This window comes from Urocampus carinirostris, chromosome 10 (genome assembly GCF_059441175.1).
Source record: "Urocampus carinirostris isolate Australia breed hairy pipefish chromosome 10, RoL_Ucar_1.0, whole genome shotgun sequence".
NCBI lineage: Eukaryota > Metazoa > Chordata > Actinopteri > Syngnathiformes > Syngnathidae > Urocampus > Urocampus carinirostris.
The window spans coordinates 26,098,274-26,120,326 of record NC_142358.1 but is presented as its reverse complement, the minus strand read 5'-3'; the positions used below and the strand labels follow the sequence as shown (position 1 = coordinate 26,120,326).

The window sequence follows — 22,053 nt, the reverse complement described above, 5'->3', positions numbered from 1 at the left end:
GGTGTGGCTTGGTCACTTTGAATCTCCGTAGTCTGTTTTCTTCCTTCCACATTTTTCAGTTGCACAGCACAGTACAGTGACATCTAGTGGTCTATAAGATGTCTAAATTTGTTTCTCTGATCAGGTGCAAAAAAATCACCCTAAAAATAAGCAAATGGATGTTGAAGATGATTGATAATATTGCTCCTTTTTAGCAAAGTGTAAAAAAATACTAAAGTACTAAAATAATCTGGCTTTTGCTCATTTCAAGAATGCTTTTTTTAAACTTTATTATAAAAACAAGGTGAAATATATTGTAATAAAAAGTATCATTAAAATGAACATTAAAAAAATCACAAGAGGAGGAAATGACATTTTGCAAAATGTGAACTACTTGTATTTGTTTTTATTCTTTTTTGTTTTTGTTTTTCACGAGTGGTGTGAATTGAATTTTGAGAGAAACACTGTATTCAACGTTCATGAGCATAATGCACATGTGCAATTTTTCCATGATACCGCCACTGTGAACGTGTTACCTGCACAACTCCTCAGGATATCACTCAAATTTATTCTATATCATTATAACATTGTCTGTTTGAATTTTACACATTTTTATATTTTTACATTTGTCTGGCACTGAAAGGAGAAGCCCTGCGATCTCTTTGTAATGTATGATAACAATTAAGGCCATTTGTTTGTTTGTTTGTTCGTTCTAATGTCCCTTTTTTAAAATAATTCTAATAGCAATACTTTTTTTCCTCAAATAGAGATGCTAATTAGAAAAGGTCATTCAATTAATTAAATTAAGATCCCTTTTCTTGTTGAAAACGAAACTACTTATTGTTAAGATTGTCAATGCAACACAGATCATAAGTACCGTATTCTCCAAACAATAAGGCTCACTTACAACCTTGTACACCAGAAAATACAGTTGATACAATTTGAAACTGTTCTCCCTTTGAGAAACATATAGGGTGATCTTTGTTGCCCTCTTGTTGTTAACATATTAATTGTTTGTTGCTAAAAAGAAACTCAAGAGAAGGGCAGAACTTCGGCAGCAGCTCAGATGCCCGCTTTCGAGCGCTCACAGCAAATCCTCTTCTGTTGCTTTGGACAAAATTCGTCCGCAAGTATGAAAAGTATTGTGATTACCTGAATAAGTATTTTTGTTTATGGTAATGTTTTGTAGACATTTACGTAGTCTTGTTTGAACTGTTGTTAACGATAATGTATATAGTAACTGTTCTGCCTTTAAGAAACACATAGCATGGTCTTCTATTTCCCTCTTGTGGTTAACATGATAATTGTTTGTTGCTAAATTTAATTTTTGTGAGGAAACCAGATGTCATAATGTTAATTGATGTTCTGTGAAAGAAAATATTCAGTTTAAATGAATATTTATTATGCAGCACTAGCTCTTACTGTAGTTTTAACTCAATGCACCTTATAGTCTGATGTAGGGGTCAGGAATCTGTGGCTCCTTTTTGTGCATACATAAGGCTTGGAGATAAAATTATAATCATGGAAATATTTAAATAGCCAATCTTGATACACACAGAGCTGTGTCTAGTGTCCGCATGGACAGCCCTATTAAAATAATTGTTTCAGTCCAGTATATAATGAGCATACTTCCCCTTACAGTTTACAGTCAAGGTGTCACACCAGTCTACTTTGCTTTAGCTGTAGGTAACTAAGGAATCGTTTATATGGAAGCTCATTAAACAATTTAGGGTCCCTGTACAGACCTTTCAAGATGAAAACCCACACAATAAACTGTAAACGCCAGCCAAGCACAAAGAGCAATCCGATTGGGTGAGCAGTGGGGGTAGGCGGAGCTTTCCTATCCGCACCGAAGTTAAAAAAGGCAGAATCCTCCTATGCAGTATTGTGTGGCACTTTTACAAAAGAACTCTGCTTTCATCTTGTTTTGAAAGCATTATTTATGAAAATAAAATGAAGATCAAAATGAGCCTTACGGATCTTAAGTAAATGCAGTGGGGAGAGGAGTTTAAAGTGGTTTATTTGTTGATATGGTACACAGGCTCTGGCATTATTATTATTTCATATATGGTATGGCTCTCGCAGATAAAAAATATGTAAATATTTTGCTATAATGGCTCTTTGGGTCAAAAATGTTCCCGACCCCTGGTCTTGTGTGTCTTATTGATGACATTCATATTACAAAAGGCTATATTTAGGATTTGCGCTTTAAAATCCGTTGCACAGTATAGTGCGGAAAATACAGTATTCCTCATTGTCGCTGCACATTCCGGCTCTGTCCCATCTGATGTCTGATGTTGTGCTGACAGCGATGTTATTGTCACATCAGGGCCAGTCGCGTTGCGCCGAGGAGGAAGCTTATCAACGCTGTTGAGCCTCTAGCTCCTGATGCAGCGTTACTTCCCTTGCTCAAGGTGGTGGATGCCAAAACTGGAGTCGTTCGCCCTCGACAGTGCCTCAGGTCTTCACCCACGCAGGCGGCATAAGCCATGGCGTGAGCGATGTAATTCTGCTCCTGAACGCCATGGAAGAGATGGGCCATGGGTCCGCGGGCCAGGACCGCCACGTCCTCTCCGCTGTGGGTGGCTGAGTCTGTGGGCACTGCAGACAGCTGCACGTATTCTTTGGATTCTGTTGGAAAAAAGGTGTGCATAAGAGCCTAGTCACAAATATTGTACAAAATAATTTTTTCAGACTTTCAAGGGTAAGTCCCACATTTTGTATTCATTTACTGTTCCTGTGATTTACACTCCGAAGAGGAGGTAAGATCCGATCAGCCTAAAAAATCCAGCCCAAACCGACCCACGCCTTAAGGTATTAAAGCCCGAACCTGCCTGAAACTGCCCGAACCTGACCAATTAACTTGATTTGCAGGACTGAGCCCGAAGCAAACCTAAAATGTATTATTTTATTTGTGAGGACATTGAAGAGGATCTACAGAGCAGAAGTTTGAAGAGGATCTACAGAGCAGAAGTAAATGGAAGGAGACCAAGAAGAAGGGCGCGATTGACGTGGATGGATAGTGTTATGAGTGGTCTGCAGGAAATAGGTCTAAATATAATGGAAGCTAGAGCTATTGTTGGTGATAGGAATGAGTGGAGAAGTGTTGTAAAAGGATAGTGGGATGTTTGGACGCTTTCTAAGGGATGGGCAGGGCACCCGTATGACGCGGCAGGGGTAAACCAGCGAAAGCTGTCGGGCCCTGCTGTTGAACACAAGAGTGTGTTGTGTCACCCTGACCCGAGTGACATGGCCGCTTTCTTGTGTCCCGTTTCATCTGGAGGGACGAAAGCATGACCAACTTGGATGCCGAGGTGCTTAACTTATTTGGGTGTTTTGGGCATTTGGGTTGGCCATGGTCCCAAAAAATTTGTGCGTGTTTTTTTTTTTCCTTTTTACTACTTCATCCCTTTTTATCTTTTTATTTTCTTTTATTTTCTTTATCTTTTTAATTGTTGTCTCGCTGTCGGTCACCCCTCTCGGGGATATGACCAGGGTAGTTAGATAGATTTGTGAGGACGTGGGAGAAGATGTGATTTATGATCACAAATTAAAACCTGTTATTATGAAATCTAAATTAAACATGACTGTGTAAACGTTTACACCTATTATATTTCTTTTACATATGATGGATAACAAACCACCAAAAACACTTATAGAATATGAAGAAAAAGCTTTTGAATAAGAGCACATATATTAAGTAGATTTAATAACCAAATGTAAATAGAAAAGAACCAGGAACGTATTAACTTGGTGGACCTTGGCCCAAATCGAATAATCTTGGGGTTGCATAAGTTCTGTAAACCATGTGATCAATTTCTAATTACAAGGGGAGGCACTGTATCTAATGTATGGTCAGAAAGAGCCAAAGCATATAGAGAAGTTTTTCTATAAAAAAAATATTTTCCTTTTTCAATAAATGCTTAAGTATACTTTTATACTTTTCAAATCAGCATGAGAGAAATCCAGCCTGACGTAATGTTGACATTTTAGGCCCAACCCGCGCCGATATACGGGTCGGGTTCAGACTCAGGCTTAAGCTCTTACCTCTGCTCTGGAGCAATTTATTCACTTATTTTGCCAACTCCTTCCTAAAGTGATTTAGTGCAACTAGTGTGTATTATTAATCATGAGGTTTTTTTAGTTTTTGTTTTTTCATTATAGCCTTTAAAATTTGGAGCATTTTTACTGGACCAGAGTAATCCAAATAGGGACAAAATCGATAAAGCCACTTGTCAATTTGATCCAACTTTCTGAGTTTTTCATACAAACTGACGGTATCATCACTTGATTTTAAATTGAAGTATTTTTTAATCACCACCTGCAAGTGGTAAAAAAAACTTTATTCATTTAAAAAAAAAACAACAACAACATTGATTTCGATAATAAGCAGAAATACATGAACTATCAGATAAATGTGCTTTAAAGAAAATACTTGTAGTACAACAAATTTACATCTATTTTACAAAACATAAGCTTCACCTAAATGGAGATGACATAATTGTCAGCCATTTTACAATTATGGGTACCCAAAAAAACAGAAAACTTACAAAAGGCTGGGCAGGAAAATAATGTTTTTTTTTTGTTTGTTTCTCTATAGTTTGTAGTCTCCCTTGTGGTTTATATCTCTCGTTTTTGGGATGTACTTCACAATACAGCAAAATTTAATGGTCAAACAATACACAATGTCCCTGCATGGTTTAGGGGCTATTGTTAACAACAATATAAAAAAAAAAAAAAAAAAGATTGGATTCTTTGTGTTTTCTCAGAATTACCTTCTACTTTAGGTAGTTTTATGTACCATTTTCAGGGAGTTGTTTTATACAATACGATTGCGGGATTCTATTTAAAGCTGCAATCCAAGTTTTTGTGGAGTGGATTATTGTGAATTGTAAAACAAAATTAGAATTTTGGGGGCATATTGGGTGATATTTCAAAAACCAAAAGAACTAACATTTGAGGTGTTTAGTATAAAACAACCCGATTTGGGTCTTTTTTGTAAATATTTTTTTTCAAATTATATTGAACAGTTTTTCCAGTTATTTAGGCGGTAGAGGTTCAGTATTGGAACCAAGATGTCACATGTTCGTTAAATTTCGAAGTGTCTTTGGGCAAGACACTGAACCCCTTAATTCCCTTGATAAACAGGTAGACCCCTTGCATGGCTGACTCCACTATTTCTGTGTGTGTGTGTGTGTGTGTGCGCGTGTGAAATACATTGTAAAGCGCTTTGGGAGGTCTTCGGAGACTGGTAGAAATGCTATAGAAATACTGTCCATTTTTCATTTATCTTAAACAACGTGGAATGAATGTTTTTTACAAACAACCCAACTTTGGAGTGTTGTTTGTTCAAATCAGACTAGAAATTCACCCAATTAGTGGATTGGTCCATCCTTACAACCAGACTGGATAATACAGACGCTCCCCTACTTGCGAACATTCGATTTATGAAAAACGGTAGATACGAGCATTTTTTTTCGAGATGTCGTAAAATACCCGCATATGGCTGTAAGTTAGATTTTTTTTGTGTGTGTGCAGCTTTTTCCGGTTACAGGACAGTACTGTAGTGCTTCTTTGCGTGTGGCGCTGAGAGAGCTCACCAAGCATCCAACCCGACGAAGAAATCCGGCTTCCTCTTTTTAGTTCGTGTGTAAACATACTACAGTATTCTGTATCTCCACCGCGTTAAGAACTTTGAAATATTTATTGTTTAATACCTCGTGCATCCATTCGATATGGTTGGTGTAAAGTGTAAAGAAGAAGAGAGGAGTTTCATTTTAAATGAAAGTGGAATAGGAAAGCTTCATACAGTTGAGAAAACGGGTGGATTGCTTTTTTTCGGCTACTTTCTACCAAGGAGGAGGAAGTCGCCTAACTCTTGAAGCTCATCTTCCAAAAGTAAGTTAAACTTAACTTTATTTTCTTCATAAAGCCTATTATTTTATGAAATGTTTATGTTTTGGTACAAAACAATACAGGTTACTCCTACAAGCCTTAAACATACTTATACAAAACTTAAACATACAAAATATAGCACTGAAGCAACTTACAAACTAATTCAACTTACGAACGATAGTAGGGCAGTGTCTGGAGGTGACCCAATTGTTTTTAGAGTACTGTATATACTGTAGTTGAGGCAATCCCACAAATGCTGAATTCTACAGAGCTTACTTGTGTTGACATTGCGAATGTCAGGTCGTGTTCCATTAATGATCCTGTGTCCAGGTCCGTTTCCATACATGAGTGTAGTGTATGGCAACATGTCTCTGGCCCAAAGTGGAGACTTCCCTAAAAAAACACAAACACATACACACAAAAATCAGCTCGTCTTATTTTGGTATCACTTCCACACATTAGAGCATCCCGTGCATCCCCAAAAAATTCTGAATCATCCGAAAATGTAATCTCAAATCGAAGGTCAAGCATCTCCCAATATAATAACACTCTGAAACGCAGTCAAAATCTCTGTAGAGACTAGGAGAGTTGACAGAATTGGCCTTTTTTCAAGCAGCATTTTGATAAGCTCAGAGCCAGGTTCCAGTCAACTTTTTTGAGGAAGGAGCTGAAAAGTGACTGTTCAGTGAAGATGTCCTTTAAGTCTGCAACAATCAGATAAGTTTACTCAATGCTGAGTAGGTCAAAAATAAAGTAACTGTTGATTAGTTTTGTCTAATTGGCACTTTCAGAAATTGTACAAGAAAATATCAAGTAATGTATACATCATTGACTTTCTTATCAGAAGACTTTTCACCCCGTCCTCTTTGCAGGTTCAAAATCCATTGAACTCATCTCATCTCATCTCATTAGCTGCACCGCTTATCCTCAGTAGGGTCGCGGGGTTGCCGGAGCCCATCCCAGCAATCATCGGGCAGTGGGCAGGGGACACCGTGAACTGGTTGCCAGCCAATCACAGGGCACACAGGGACAGACAACTCGCTCGCTCATTCACACCTAGGGACAATTTGGACCGGCCAATCCACCTGAAATGCATGTCTTTGGAATGTGAGAGGAAACCGGAGTGCCCGGAGGAAACCCACGCAAGCACGGGGAGAACATACAAACTCTGCACAGGTAGGCTGGTAGCTGGATTTGAACCCACACAGGAGGTTCCCAAGACCTTAGGACTGTGCCGCAGACGCGCTAACCACTGCGCCGCCGTGCTGCCCATACATTGAACTACTAAACTTAAATATATCAAGGTGCAAATTTCTTATGAGTTGATTCCCTGATATGGAATGTAACCCAGGTAGCGACAGTGAGAGTGCCAAGTACTAGCCAGTGGATCACCAGGGTCTGTTAAATTACTATGTGGCAATCCCTAATTTCTTAGCTGAACAAGAAACCATTGGAGCGTGTCGTACTTGACAGCCTTATTGAAGTCAGAGCGACTGGCAAAAGGAACCCAAACAAATCTTTTTTGGGGGGGGGCTTATGTTTTATGTTTTGTCCAGGGAGCATAAAACGACTCTCGGCTGGCTGTGGTATTTGAAGTGTGTTCAAACCAAAGGAAATGTCAAGCAACTAGGGATAGCAAATCTACTGCAAGCAAGTAAATGAGTGCCCTAACACAAACACACCGACACATTACCAAATGTCATTCATCTTTACAAAACTCTCATTTGTTTAATACTCAGTATACAGTGGAACCTCGGTTCTCGACCATAATCCGTTCTAGAACCCTGTTCGAAAACCGATTTGTTCGATCACCGAAATCGTTTTCCCATTAGAAATAATTAAATCGTTTTAATCCGTTCCTACACCCTGAACGTTTACCTTGAATGTTTAACGTAATTATAAAGCTAACACAGGCTAATCGTGCGTCCGCGTTATCATAATCTTCCGTACGAAAGATTACGCTAACATGAACGTGTAAAAATAAAAAAATCAGGTCGTTTACAAGTCATTTAGCACCCGGGTCTCCACAACAAGTGGTGAGCGGTTCATTGGAAAGGGGGCTCCGTTCCAACACCCACATAAAGCTAACCCAGGCTAATCGTACGTTCGCATTATCGTAATCTTCCGTACGAAAGATTACGCTAACGTGAACGTGTTAAAATAAAAAAAAGGATAAAGAAAAAAATTATGGATAGGATTTCTTACCTTTGTGGTGGTCAGCAGAAGGCGCAGGTGCACGGCCGTTGCTTGCGTATAGCACTCACTCCCTTAGCCACATCACTAGATTTCACAGCCTCCTTATTCTTTAGTAACATACTGATCCTACATTTAGCCATTCTGTATTCCCTAGCAAGATCAGACACTCGCACACCTCCTTCAAATTTTGAAATTATTTATTTCTTAAATGCAATAGTTGTACGCACTACTTTTCTTTTTTCACCTGTAGCAACTTTGCTGCTTGCACTGACTTTCTTCGGAGGCATAATAAGGGGCCAAAACACCCGTACGCCGCTCAGCATCGCACCCTAGCGTACGCACTCACGCATTACCGGCGTTCGAACTCCCATTTTTTGACAGCGAAGCAAGAATTTCTCGACATTTTTGGTCAGACCCCGATTTGTTCGAACTGAGAGGCGTTCGAAAACCGAGGTTCCACTGTACTACGTGTATTTACCCAGTATACTTTGCCCTCGGAATGGGTATCCATTGAAGGTAAACGGGTGGGAATGGTCAGCCATGACTATGGTTAGCGTATCCTCCTCGTTGGTGAGTTCCAGCCCCTTTGCTATAGCATTGTCCAACGCAACCGCCTCATGAAGCGCCATGTACGCACGGCCATCGTGATGGGCCTGGTCAATGCGGCCCCCTAAGGACAGAAGGAGATCAAGGTGGTCAACTCCGTGTAAAAAGGGCTCCCTGGATGTCGAGAGAGCGAAACATTGCTGAAAGGCAATGCCAGAAGGCGCAAATATGATATAATACTGTCTTTTCTCATTTAGGTCATGAGTGAGTGAGTTGATTGTGTCCTACATGTGAGAAGCATCTTGGATTAGGGTGTGGCTAGGGAGAACCTAGGGTGCTCTCAAACTGACTGGATGAAACTCTTACGCATTTCTTGATGCTTTGAGGAGGATTCGGACTTACTTACTCACACTGTGAACGTCCTTTGCTGGAGTAAGGGGTTAAAATGAGCCTGATTAAATTTAAACATGAGCTTGTGATTATGCGGATAAAATGACCATGTTTGAGTGGAATGATTAATCCAATTTCCATTTAATCAAATGCAGCAGACACATTTAAGGGGCTTGGCAGTAAAAATCCCCCTTTCAGCTCTCCAATTCTTTCCAATTGTTGCTCCCTCATAAAATGCAAAACTATGTTGACCTGACTATTACATGACTACTGGATCAATTGACCCAAAAGGTGCAAACACACCCCATTTCCTCTTTTCAGATAATCATCTCCCCGGTAGAAACGTCATTCTATCTTTGGTGGTATGTCCTCACCTTCCACTAAGAGGAAGAAGCCTTTTGGGTTTTTCCTGAGGATGCGGATGGCTTTTTCCGTGGTCTCCACGATGGATGGATCCATTTTGGGGTCCCGCTCTGCTTCATATCGCAGATCACCGGGCTCAAAAAGAGCTGAAGGAAAGAGAAGCACATTGGACCTGATGCTGCACTCAATTTTTTTTTAAATAAAGCACTGCTAAAAATCAGAAAGACAACTTTGTTGACACTTAGTACCAAGTCACAAGTTGGACCCTACAGTACATCTTTTTAAGATCAAGATGAACAGTACAATTGATATTGAGGGACTTTGCCATTAAAAATGATACCATAATGCATCTTGTGTGCATGTTTTGTCATGATTACCGATGTGATTCACCCGTGCCTGCTCATTTGGTGCCAACCGCCGCGGGGTTCTGATTGGCTCCCTGTCACTTTTTGAACCCATTCCTGTCAATCCCCTGTTGTCAGTCCGTCTGCGAATCTCCGTGTACACTAGGCAAGCCTTTTTCTACCCTGACTCCCACCTGTCCCGTTTTTGCTCCCATCTGTCTCCGGCTACGACCCGTTTTGATCCTGACCACGTCTGCTCTCCCATCCCGGCTTACAACCACTTTTTGTTCCCGACTACGTCTACTCTCCCATCCTGGCTTACGACTCGTTTCCGACCCCGACCACGTCTTGCTCTTCCAGTCCCGGCTTTCCGCCCCTGACACCGCCATCGGTCGCTACGGAAGATCCACTTCCTTTTTCGGATCACAATCCGAGTACGAGAGCGATTTGCTTCCCGCGCCCAGCGAACCCTGGATCGTGGGCGTAGCTCTTCCTCTCTCTTTCAATAAAACTTGTGGTAAACGTCACACAAGTGGGTCCTGTTTCCATTCTGGTCCTGACATGTTTTTTGTCATCATACGCTTATTCTTCATTACAGTCATATTAATACTCAATGAACATTATTTATTTGTTTTTCTTCTGATTTGAAAAAGAACAGAAAATAATCAAAGACGATGTACAGTAGTTGAATTTTGTTCTGGTAATGGTTTGATGAATTACTATTAAAATAAAAGTATTGCTCTGTTTAAGTGTCATTCTTATTATTTTTAAATATATTTTAAACAGAAATACAGTATTTAAATTAGGGGTTTTTGCTCATGTCAACTATTACCTTGGTAGAAAATCATTTTTATGACTAGAAAAATTAATACATCTGCTTCCTCAAATGCCTTTGCTCATTTTACACATTATTTTAACTTATTTTACATAAACAAGTCCAAACTATTTTGAAATAAGAAAAACGACAGTTGTCTGTCTCTGTGTGCCCTGTGACTGGCTGGCAACCAGTTCAGGGTGTCCTCTGCCCGTTGCCAGAAGATGGCTGGGTTTGGCTCCAGCACCCCCGCAACCCTACTGAGGATAAGCGGTGCAGACAATGGATGGATGGATGGATGGATACTAAAAATTGATCACCACTATGGTTCATTTGGATCATCTCCAAAAGTTACAATGCACAATATATGATAGGCACAAATTATAAGACGTCAATAGTGTTCTTACTTTGAGTAATATAAACGTGTATGGAAATTACATTGCGTCTCATATTTATTGGTCTCAGCTGAAAAGTTTGGAGACTCCTTTGGTAGATGTTTTCATTTTAACTTGCTCGGCATAAAGTTAGCAAAGTAAAATATTGTACGCCAAAACACTTACCCATAAGGGAATCTGTGGTTTCAGGGTCAACAGCATCAAATTCTTTCTTATTCCACACATAATGGGCTGCCTGTTGTGTAATACACAAACACACGGACCAATTTTAGTACTTAAGCATCATTTTGGGACATATATTGACTTCCACATGCAGAGGGGACTCAATTTTCATAACCTTGTTCTCAATTAGTTCTCATGACATTTCGAAAAGTTTACTTGAAGTGTATTTATAAATAAGCCAACAACATTGGGCCATACCTCTAACCATTGTAAAAAACAAACTAGTGAAGGAATTGTTATAATAACGTTTAAATCATAAAAAGGAACTGTTTTTACTTTCGCCGTGTGTTTGTTTACATCCGAATTGTGAGGCAAGTAAAAAGAGTTGGAGTGAAGCAGTTGGTTGAGGTTTTTTTCAGAATATTCTGGGCACAAATGAGGTACAGAACAAAGCTGTTTGATTTAGTCCAGCATAGCAGAAAATCTATTTTATTTTATGAAAGCGGGATATGATAAAAACAAAACTAAAGAGAGGTAATGGAAAAATATCCACAACATTTTGTGTAAACTGAACAACCTCAAGGCCTTCTCCTACATGCAAATTAAAACACCACTTGAAACAATGTAAAGACTGAAAAACAACTAAATTAAAGGATATATCAAGAAGTCAAAGATTCACACTGAAATTAATGAATAATTGTAAGGTGAATTAATTATGACTAAAAAACTGAGTTATAAATGACTGCTATAATAAAAAAGTTATAACTGAAGAAATCATACAATCATGACTTTACAGTATATATGCAGTGACACGTTATATAACAAGAATAAATATCCCCCAAATGTGTGCACTGCAGGTTGGTGGAATATTTTTCTAAAACAACCGCTTTGTTGCTGTTGAACAAAGTTTGAGGCTCATGAGCAGTAGATTTGATATCCCATGTCGCAGGTGGGGACACAATTTCTTAAAACGGCTAGCTAGGTAACTGACTCAACACAATGAAAAAAAAACCCTTTTGGAGACTAAAAATTATTCACTTGCAGTCAGCAAAATATTCTGCCAAACGGATCATCTTTTGTAAAATCATAACGTACCCTAACATAAAGATATTTGGGTTTCTGTAAAAGAAAACACAAAACACAAATTACTATGATCATTGAGTTGACAAGTGGCTCATGTATCCTTTTTTTTGTATGTCACTCCTGAGAAAAGGTTTGAAAGCCTGTTTTCAACAACCATGAGTTTCTAGTTCAGATTTAAACTGTCAGTACTGAAGCGAGGCACCTATGCCCGCTCTTTTGGCGCCAACTGCCTCGGACTCTGATTGGCTCCCTGTCCCTATTTAAACCCACTCCTATCTGTCTCCTTTTGTCAGTCCGTCAATGAACCTCTGCCCCGCAAGACATGGGTTCTGACTCTGTCCCATTTTCCTGTTGGAGTTTCCTGTCCAATATTTTTCCCGTTTATTTTGTCCTGTTTAATTTAGGTTTTCAGTTTTGTTTCCATCTATTTTTGTCCTGTTTATTATTTTCTCATGTTTTCGTTCCCATATAGTTTCTCTTGTTAATTTTCAATTTCTTGATTCGTTATCTATCCTGTCTGTCACTTCATGTCCAGTATCGACCCCATCTGTCCGATATCAACTGGGCAATTGGAATCGGTCTCGTCGGTCTCTGGCTTCCTGTCCTACCACGCCAGACCGGCTGCCTAAGGTGCATGACTCCCCATTTCCCGTAAAATAGAAGGCTTGTCTGAGAACGTCCTGATCCTGTTCTGGTTGTTGACAAGTACACTCTTCCCGTTAGAGGGGACCAATCAGGGTGAAGTGGCAGGAGAGCGACCGCCTGGTCTGTCTAAATACTTGCACCTCATTTTTCCAGCTCTTAATATTAATTGTCTAAGCAATTGTCTTTGTCTCAATCATATCACGTCAGGTTTAATTCTTGTCTACTCACTCGATTAGTAGTTTTGAACCACATGTTTGTTACTTTGTACCTTGTTTTAGGCAGGACTGCATTGTATTCTGCTTCCCCGCATATTGTGTCCACCCCCAAAATGTTACGAAAACACGTTTTCAAATACCTGAAGTATCAAAAGTACCGTACAAACGGTTTGAATCTTACATCAGATTTTTGAGCATAAAGTTGGGGTACCAAAACATAGATTGCAAGTTGAGTACCTTGCCTAATTTCCTGTTTTTCCATTCATTGATGAGATTAAGCGAGTCCCGCCTTTTCCCCCAGGATGTGAAGTCCTTGGGGTATTCTGGATCCTTGGTGCCTCTGGGGGTCATGTACTTTCTTCCACCGCCAATGATCACCTGCAAGTATTCACATTTTGTTAACTCCTTTGTAGTCAAATGTGTCAAACTAATCTTTGACATCAAAACCCATCAATGAGATGGATCTTTGACGTTGAAAGCTTTAGATAACAGGGAAAATGAGTGAAACAAGATATCAAGCTTTCATGACTGCTTCAAATGTTAGGAATGATAGCCTCACATCTATGTCGATATTACTGATCATCTGATAAGCGATGTCAGTGCAGCCATCTCTCTTGGCGCTGGCGGGCATGTCGGCGTCAGAGTACCACTTCCTGCTTGCCGTGTGAGCGTAGCTGGCGGCTGGCGTAGCGTGTTGAACCCGCGTGGTTGTTACAATCCCGACAGACTTCCCTGTATATTGCAATCAGTCAAACAATTAAAAGAGTTGCAGTGAATGACCCACAGCTCTTGACACCAAAACATTTCCTGGACTTTATGGCAAGGTTCGCAAGATCGAGGTCAAAGTTGCCTGAGGCGGACCTGTGCGGACATTCTTCAGGCTAATGACCAAAGACTGAGATGTTAACTGGTTTTGGTTGGTGGCTTGTGTGCTATATTTACGGACACCAGGCAGGGAGTGATCTTGCAAGGAAAAGTTCATTTGAAGTTGACCTAGATTGTTTTCCATATTTATTTGGAAGGAGACTCTCCAACAGGATGCCCTATTAGTTCAGTCTAGTTAGATATTTTCATTGACACATGACATCATCACTAGTACTAGCTATCTGCTTCGTTGTTGTGACCACATTGTCTGTAAGATTTACAAGATATCCATGCATCCATTTTGTAGACCAGTTGTCCTCAATAGGGTCATGGGGGTACTGGAGCCCATCCCAGTTCTCTTCGGGTGGGCAGGCGACACCCTGGACTGATTGCCAGCCAGTCGCAGGGCACACATAGAAATACAACCAGCCACATGCTCACTTATACCTAGGCCAAATGCCCATGCCTGTCATTGGAGTGTGGGAAGAAACACACAGGGACAAAGAGAACATGCAAACTCCTCACAGGGAAGCTTCTGGCTGAAAATTAAACCTGGGACCTCTGAACTGTGGGGCTGACACGCGACCACTCAGCGTCCATGTTGCCTTAAAAATATCCTTTTGTTGATAAATGTATTTTAGGTTGGGATGATTACTTTGAAATTGTAATTTGATGCAGTTACTAGTTACCTGTTTAAAAACTGTTACCAGTAATCTAAATACAAAATACTATAATATTGTCCATCCATCCATCTATCCATCCATCCATTTTCTTCTGCTTGTCCGGTGTTGGGTCTCGGGGGTAGCAGCTTCAGCGGGGAGGCCCAGATCTTCGTATCCACAGCTACTTTGTGCAGCTCATCAAATGGGATCCCGGGGCGTTCCCAGGCCAGCCCAGAGACATGGTCTCTGTAGGGTGTCCAGGGTGGGCCCTGGGGCCTCTTAATTCATATAATATACGAAATTGTTGGGTAATCCCTTGGGTTGACTTGTACTTTATCTTCTGACAAAACTATCGGTAGTTTATGACATAAGTACTGTGTGTTATGATATGCAAAATGCTGATAACATAGTAACACGATAAAAAGGTGTTTTTACATTCTGCACATTATATAATAATATAATCTATAAACTCGATACCATTTGTAATGGTGCCGAAATCGTATTGTATGGTTTTGGTATCCTCACCGGCATTTTTGGCCCACTTGAGGATGGATGCGACTTCATTGCCCTTCTGACTCTTACAAACTCCGTTCCGAGCGGCAGCGCTGACACCAATGGTGTTCAGGTTGGTTTTGACCCCGCACAGATAAGCAGTGGCTGTGGCGGCGCTATCTGCAATCTGGAAGTCTACGCTGTAGGTCTGCACAAATAACACCAGCAATTTAAGTTCAACCGACTGAGAGACAATGTTTTTAACCCTGTGGAAGAGTGAAAGCCAAACTGATCGTGGGATGGATGCTGTAAAATAGAAAGACGCTAAATAATATACAATTTGCCTTTAATGCTATAGTACAAATAGGGTTTACTTAGATCAGGGGTCTAAAGTCTGGCCCAGGTGAAATTACAGCCCATGACCAAGTTTGTAGTGGCCCGCGTGGATGGATGGATGGATGGATGGAGGGTTGGATGGATGGATAAATAGTTAGTTGGATGATAAATGGATGGATAGCTGAATGGAAAAATGGTTGGTTTGATGGATGAATGGATGGATGGTTGGTTTGTTGGTTGTTAGATAAATGGATGGATGAATGAATTGATGGATACATGGATGAATGGACAGATGGATAGTGGATGGCTGAATGGACAAATGGTTGGTTGAATGGATAAATGAAAGATACATGGATGGTAGGTTGATTGGATGGATAAATGGATGGATAAATAGTTAGTTGGATGATAAATGGATGGATGGCTGAATGGAAAAATGGTTGGTTGGATGGATAAATGGATGGATAAATGGATGGATGGTTGGTTTGTTGGTTGTTAGATAAATGGATGGATGAATGAATTGATGGGTAAATGGATGAATGGATGAATGGATAAATGGATAGTGGACGGCTGAATGGACAAGTGGTTGGTTGAATGGATAAATGGAAAGATACATGGATGGTTGGTTGATTGGATGGATAAATGGATGGATGGATGGAAGCATGGATGGATAAATGGATGAATAGAAAGATGGATTGATGGTTGGATGGGAAAATGGATGAATCGATGAATGGATAAGTGGATGGATGGATGGCTGAATGGAAAAATGGTTGGTTGGATGGATATATGGATGGATAGAGGGATGGATGGATGAAAGGATGGATAGAAAAATGGTTGGTTGGATGGATACATGGATGGATGGAGGGATGGCTCAATGGATAAATGGATGGATGGATGGATGGATAAATGGATGGATAGATAAATGGATAAATGGATTGAGGGATGGCTCAATCGATACATGGTTGTTTGGATGCTTAAATGGATGGATGGATGGTTGGTTGGTTGAATGGATAAATGGATGAATGGATGAATGGATGAATGGATGAACGGATGGATGGATGAATGGATAGATAAATGGGTGGTTGGATAAATGGGTGGATGGATGGATGGATAGATGGATGGATGGATGGATGGATAGATGGATGGATGGATGGATGGATGGATGGATGGATGGATGGATGGATGGATGGATGGATGGATGGATGGATAGGTGATGTAATCATTCCATTCTACTTCAGACATCAGATGCGCAGCCTTCAAGTTTCTGTCATTCATAATAAATGGAGGCCTGGAAGCCTAAAGCGAGCGTATGCGAGACAGATTTCACAGCCCTCAAGAGACAAACAAATTCTACTATGCACAAAAATGAAAATAATTAACTTGAGAACTACAAGAGTGCATGTGTGCCTGTTACCTTAGCCAATCCCACATGGGGGAAGGTGTCCATTGTCATGACCGTCTCCTCTCCCGTTTGGTTCTGCAGTTGTCCTTTGAGGATGCGAGCTGCTGTGTAAGTTGTGATTCCCATACCTGATATCAATGGGCACAACCGTTCACTGCTTTTATTCGACAATTTCAGACACATCTCACATGATTTATTTGTCTTCTTTTTCTTTTATTGCGAACTGCAACATACCATCTCCAAGGAAGAAGAGAATGTTTTTAGCCACGTTGGTGTTTTGCCTTCTGTTTAAAGCTGTTTCCAACGTCTTCTTTGCCTGCGATCTCCAGAACTCGGGGTTCTCCTCTTCAACTGTGTATTTGAAATGGGTGAATAGGATTAACTTGATTGTTGTGCTTTTAGGAGGATCTCACAAGGGATTAAGTTAGGGCACATTTGTAATGAGTGTATTCTGTTTTTAATATATGACTCCTTCAAAGGAGATTGCATAGAATGCCAGTTCATTATTTTAACTGTTATACCTCACTATTGCTCGTCATTTTGACTAAATAATTGTCCCCTATCGGCCAATAATGTAACTGTTATTTAATTTTCACACCTTTTAGGGTGGAACTGTTTTTTGTACCCTAGGAGATTTAATAAAAAGAAAAGGAACGGGTAGAGCTCTTAGAACAGATTTGGAATTTAGCATGACGAGACTCATGTTATGAAAAATAAATGCATAATTCTTTACCAATGACTTTTTTACTAAATGCACATTTTTATGGAAGTTCATTTATTCTGCCTGTTATCAAAATCAACGTTAGTTTTGAATGCCACTAGGGGGCGGTAAATAACACACACTGTCCCTTGATTGTGTATGTTCATGCCGTTAAACGCAACTAAAACACGTAGCAGTGGACTGATTATTAAATATCTTCAACATGACCTGGGAATAAAAATTTAATTGTCCACGAATATCTAAAGAAAATATCAGAGAGAATAATAACATTTTTGACACTGAGACAACGAAGCACTTTAAAGTGGCCTTGCTAACCTGATGCTCCAGTCTACCTGTTTGCTATTAGTCAAAATCCTCTTTGAGTCGTGCATGCAAAAGTGATAGACAACGAGGCATTCAAAAATTTGCTTTTGCAGTCTGAAATGAGGGTGGGCAAATCAATCCAAATATCGATAATATTGATCCTGAGCGAGTACTTGGATCGGATTGATATTATTGTCTTGGGATCGATACTGTGTTCCTATGACAACTATCGGTATGATAATGTTGTTCGAGTGTCATAGATTATAACTTTCAAATTGAATTCAATTGTGTTAACACTTTATTTCTAAAATATTGTTAACATTGTTCTACAGTATTTGTATTTTTGTTTCCTGAATGCATTTTTGGGTTTGATTCTCTTGACTTTTGTTCTAAAACGGTTGTTATTGGAAAAAGTATGTTATGTTAAGACAGACGCTGCCCGACTTACGAGTGAGTTAGGTTCGGGACGATCGTTCGTAAATTGAATTTGTTTGTAAGTTCCTTCAGTGCAATTTTTTGTATGTTTAAGGTTCATATAAGTATGTTTAAGGCTTGTACAAGTAACCTGTATTGTTCTGTACTAGAAAATACACATTGCATAAAATAATATACTCTATAAATATAAATAAAGTTAAGTTTAACTCACTTTTGGAAGATGAGCTTCAAGAGTTAGGCAACTTCTTCCTCCGTAGTAGAGAGTGGCCGAAAAAAAGCGATCCGACCATCTTTTCAACCGCATCAAGCTTTCTTATTCCACTTTCATTTAAAAAGAAACGTCTCGCCTCTCCTTTACACCAACCATATTGAATGGATGCACGAGATATTAAACAATAAAAATGTCAAAGTTTGCTGCATTATTTTGGTTTAAATCTCTTCGCTTTTGTTTTGAAACTGTTATAAAAGAAATATTTATATATGTATTTTTTTCCACTAACAGAACCTTTTTAATCGTTTTGCCTTTTCTAGTGTATTTATAAACTTATTCAAAGGGTGAAGGGTTCAGTTATTGAATGATAATGGCATTTCCGAGCAAAGTGTATCCGTATAGGATCGGTATCGATGTATACAACCCTGTTTTTACTTGCATCGAAAGAATAACAAAATCTCGGGATCACCCGCCGCTAGCTCTTTTCCCACCATGACGTTAAGGTTTGGCTTTTGAAAGAACACAAAACACATTTTTTCAATTTTATCGCACTTTCCCCAATGATTTTCAAAATTATTTAAAGATAGATATTTGCATTTACTTGAAATGAAATGTTATGTTAATGCTCTTGTGTGAATCCCCAAAAAAGCACTTGAAAAGTCTAGTTAAACAAAATCAAAGAGTACCAAGTGTGCTTGAAATGTCAGATACTCTGAAAGGTTTACCTTTGGCGGCAGTTGTACCAAAGACGGCCAGCAGTAAAAGAGCCAAGACGGAGACTTTCGAAGGTTCCATAGCTTTGCTGTCGCCGGAGGATTGATCCTCTAGCCTTCTTAGAGATCACCTTTTGGTTCAAACGTTGCTTAGGGCGTCCATTCCCGTGTTATGTCATTTTTTACAACATGTCATAAATGATCCTTGGGCCTCTCATTCATTTATGACACTTGAGTGCAGTAGCTGTATTATCTTGGGAGCAGAATGAGTGTTTGTGCCGTTACAGCTAGCTCACTTTTTTTTTAACCTGGAGGTTTTATTAATAAGTTAGGCAATCAATAAAGGGAATTTTTCAAATGTTTATTTAGGTTTGCCTTTACAGTGCCTGGCGAAAGTGATTCTCTTACCCATAAACGTTTTGTCATAGTGCCCCTTTTGAGGCTTCAAACTTAAAGCTAAACAACTGCAAATATTTTCCTGGTATTAACAAAATGTGAGACACAATTGTGAGGTGGTAATTATTTCAACATTCTAAATTGTTTACGAAAAAACTGAATTGTAGGAGTGCCCCCCTGTTCTTTCAGCTCATCTCACTGCCTCCAGCAGTTCCACGATGACTTCTGAATGATCAAATGTTGCCAAAAATGACTGATTTTGCAACATTTAAAAATCTCCTGGAGCAATGTGCAAGCAATAATATAAAAAAGGAGAGAGCATAAAAGTACTGCTAACCCCACTACATTTTTGGCCCAAACAAGAAAAAAACTAATCAGAGAGGCAACCAAGAGCCCGTGATCAAATTGGATAACCCGCAAGCATACACCGCTGAGGTGGGACACTCTGTGCATAAGACTAAGATAAGATTAATCGTACTTTGCATTGATGGGAGTTGATGGGAAGATGGATGGAGCCAAAAACGGGGCAATTCTGGCAGAAGATCTGTTGGAGTCTGCAGGAAACCTGAGTATGGGGCACAGGTTCACCTTCCAACAGGACCATAACACGAAACGTGAAACAAAATCTACAATGGAATGGTTTAAAACTAATAATATGCCGTAAAGGTGTTAAAACGGCCAGGCCAAAGTCCAGATCTCAATCGAGCATTTGTGGAATATTAGGAATAATGCTGTGGACAACAGCCACCATCAGACCTTAAAGAATTTTAGCTGTTTTGTAAGGAAGAATGGCCAAATATTTGTTTCAAGATGTGTAAAAATTATAGAGACATTCCCAAAAAGACCCGTGGCTGTTATTGCAGCAATGTGAGGCTGTACAGAGTATAACTCATTGTCATGATTGCCCATTGCATTCACCTATGCCCGCTCGTTTGGCGCCAGCTGATGCTCGTTGCCTGATTGGTTCACATTCTATTTAAACTCAACGCTCCCTTTCTCTCCTTGTCAGTCCGTCAGCGAACCTCCGTACATGCAAGGCAAGCACTATTTGACTCTGGATCCCGTCTGTCCCGTCCTTATCTGTTTCCTGCTCGTCTGCCCCTGGCTTCCCGATCGTCTCTCTCTCCCTGACTTTTTCCTTCCTTCGACCACGCTCCGATCTTCCGCCTCGGCTACTTGATCCGTGTTTACCCACCGACCACGCTCTGATCTCCCTTCCCCGCTACTTGACTCGTTTCTGCCCATCGACCATGCTCCGATCTCCCGACCCAGCTACTCGACTCGCTTCTGCCCATCGACTACACTCCGATCGCCCGTCCCGGCTACTCAACTCGTTTCTGCCATTCAACCACGCTCTGATCCAGTGAGCTCCCTGCTCCTCCTGCCCAGCGATTGCCGGATTACTGGCGCTTGCTTTGGCATAGCTGACTTCTCAGCTCCCGCAATAATGTTTCTTGTGAAACGTTACGCGTCTGGGTCTACCATCAGTTCTGGTTCTGACACTCAGAGGGGACCAATGATTTTGCAACGCCTATTTTTCCAATATCAAAATGAAACTTTGAATAAATTTGGTTCCTTTTCACGAGTATGTCTCACATGTTGTTGATTCTTAGAAAATATTTGTAGTTTTGTATTTATACGTTTGAAGCCTAAAAGATGGCAATACAGTATATCAAAAAGTTCTTGCCAGGGCAATACTTTTGCAAGGTACTGCATATGTGTACATGTGTGTGAGTCTTAGATCTCTTATCAGTTAAGTATTGACTGACAACACAAACTATGATAATCTGGCAGAAAGTCCATTGGCTCTTACAAGATAAGGAGATCAAAGAGCTACATAAAAATATATTTTTGGTTTCCTAGCATTATCATTGATCTAATCCCGGACTGCTTTACTGTGGTTGAGGATGTTTGTGTACTCAAATTGAAAAAGTTCCATTATTCTGGTTACCTTTGTTAGACTCTGTGAGGGTTGGGGGCAAAACATTGTGGTTGATAAGTGTGAGAGGCTGTGTTTTGATCACCAAGCACTGACAGAGAGTGATTGTTGACGAAACAACAAAACCCAGTGCAGATTGTACTAATCAGTGAACAAAGATAACATTCCGATGCACGGTTATGAACATAGCAAGGTGGAATTTCTTCTTATTTTTAATAGACAAAGCAAGTTCTTTTATGAGTGCACTTAAATGAGATGGGTAACTATTGAAGGATATTCAACTGCTCATCAGGGTTGGGTAGGGTTACTTTAACTTGATTACTTTCAATTACTTTTGGATTACTCCAATACCAAATATGCTTAAAAAAAAAAAAAGAAACTAAATATGAATAAAATTATGACTCACAACACGTGGTAAGCTTTCTCTCCTGGCTTTGATCTATTTGATCTCCGGCAAAACTAACATAAAATGCGACAGAAAAAAAATAAAAATAAATCCAAACAGCTTGCCAACATCATTTTTGCCGTTCCATGTATTCCGTTACTCCCCAAGCC

The 22,053-nt window shown here is 39.9% G+C and overlaps 1 protein-coding gene across 1 annotated transcript; it reads right to left on the bottom strand.

Moving 5' to 3' along the window:
- Positions 1-2,299: 2,299 nt before the first annotated feature.
- alp3 (alkaline phosphatase 3) lies at positions 2,300-19,273 on the bottom strand. The gene is made up of 11 exons (XM_088346144.1): positions 19,176-19,273; positions 17,015-17,131; positions 16,793-16,908; positions 15,079-15,253; positions 13,587-13,759; positions 13,265-13,405; positions 11,088-11,157; positions 9,381-9,515; positions 8,549-8,740; positions 6,151-6,267; positions 2,300-2,610 (listed from the first exon to the last, which is right to left on the bottom strand). Exons 1-11 carry the CDS (start codon positions 19,243-19,245, stop codon positions 2,300-2,302), a joined length of 1,617 nt encoding a protein of 538 aa, XP_088202270.1. The 5' UTR covers positions 19,246-19,273.
- Positions 19,274-22,053: the final 2,780 nt, after the last annotated feature.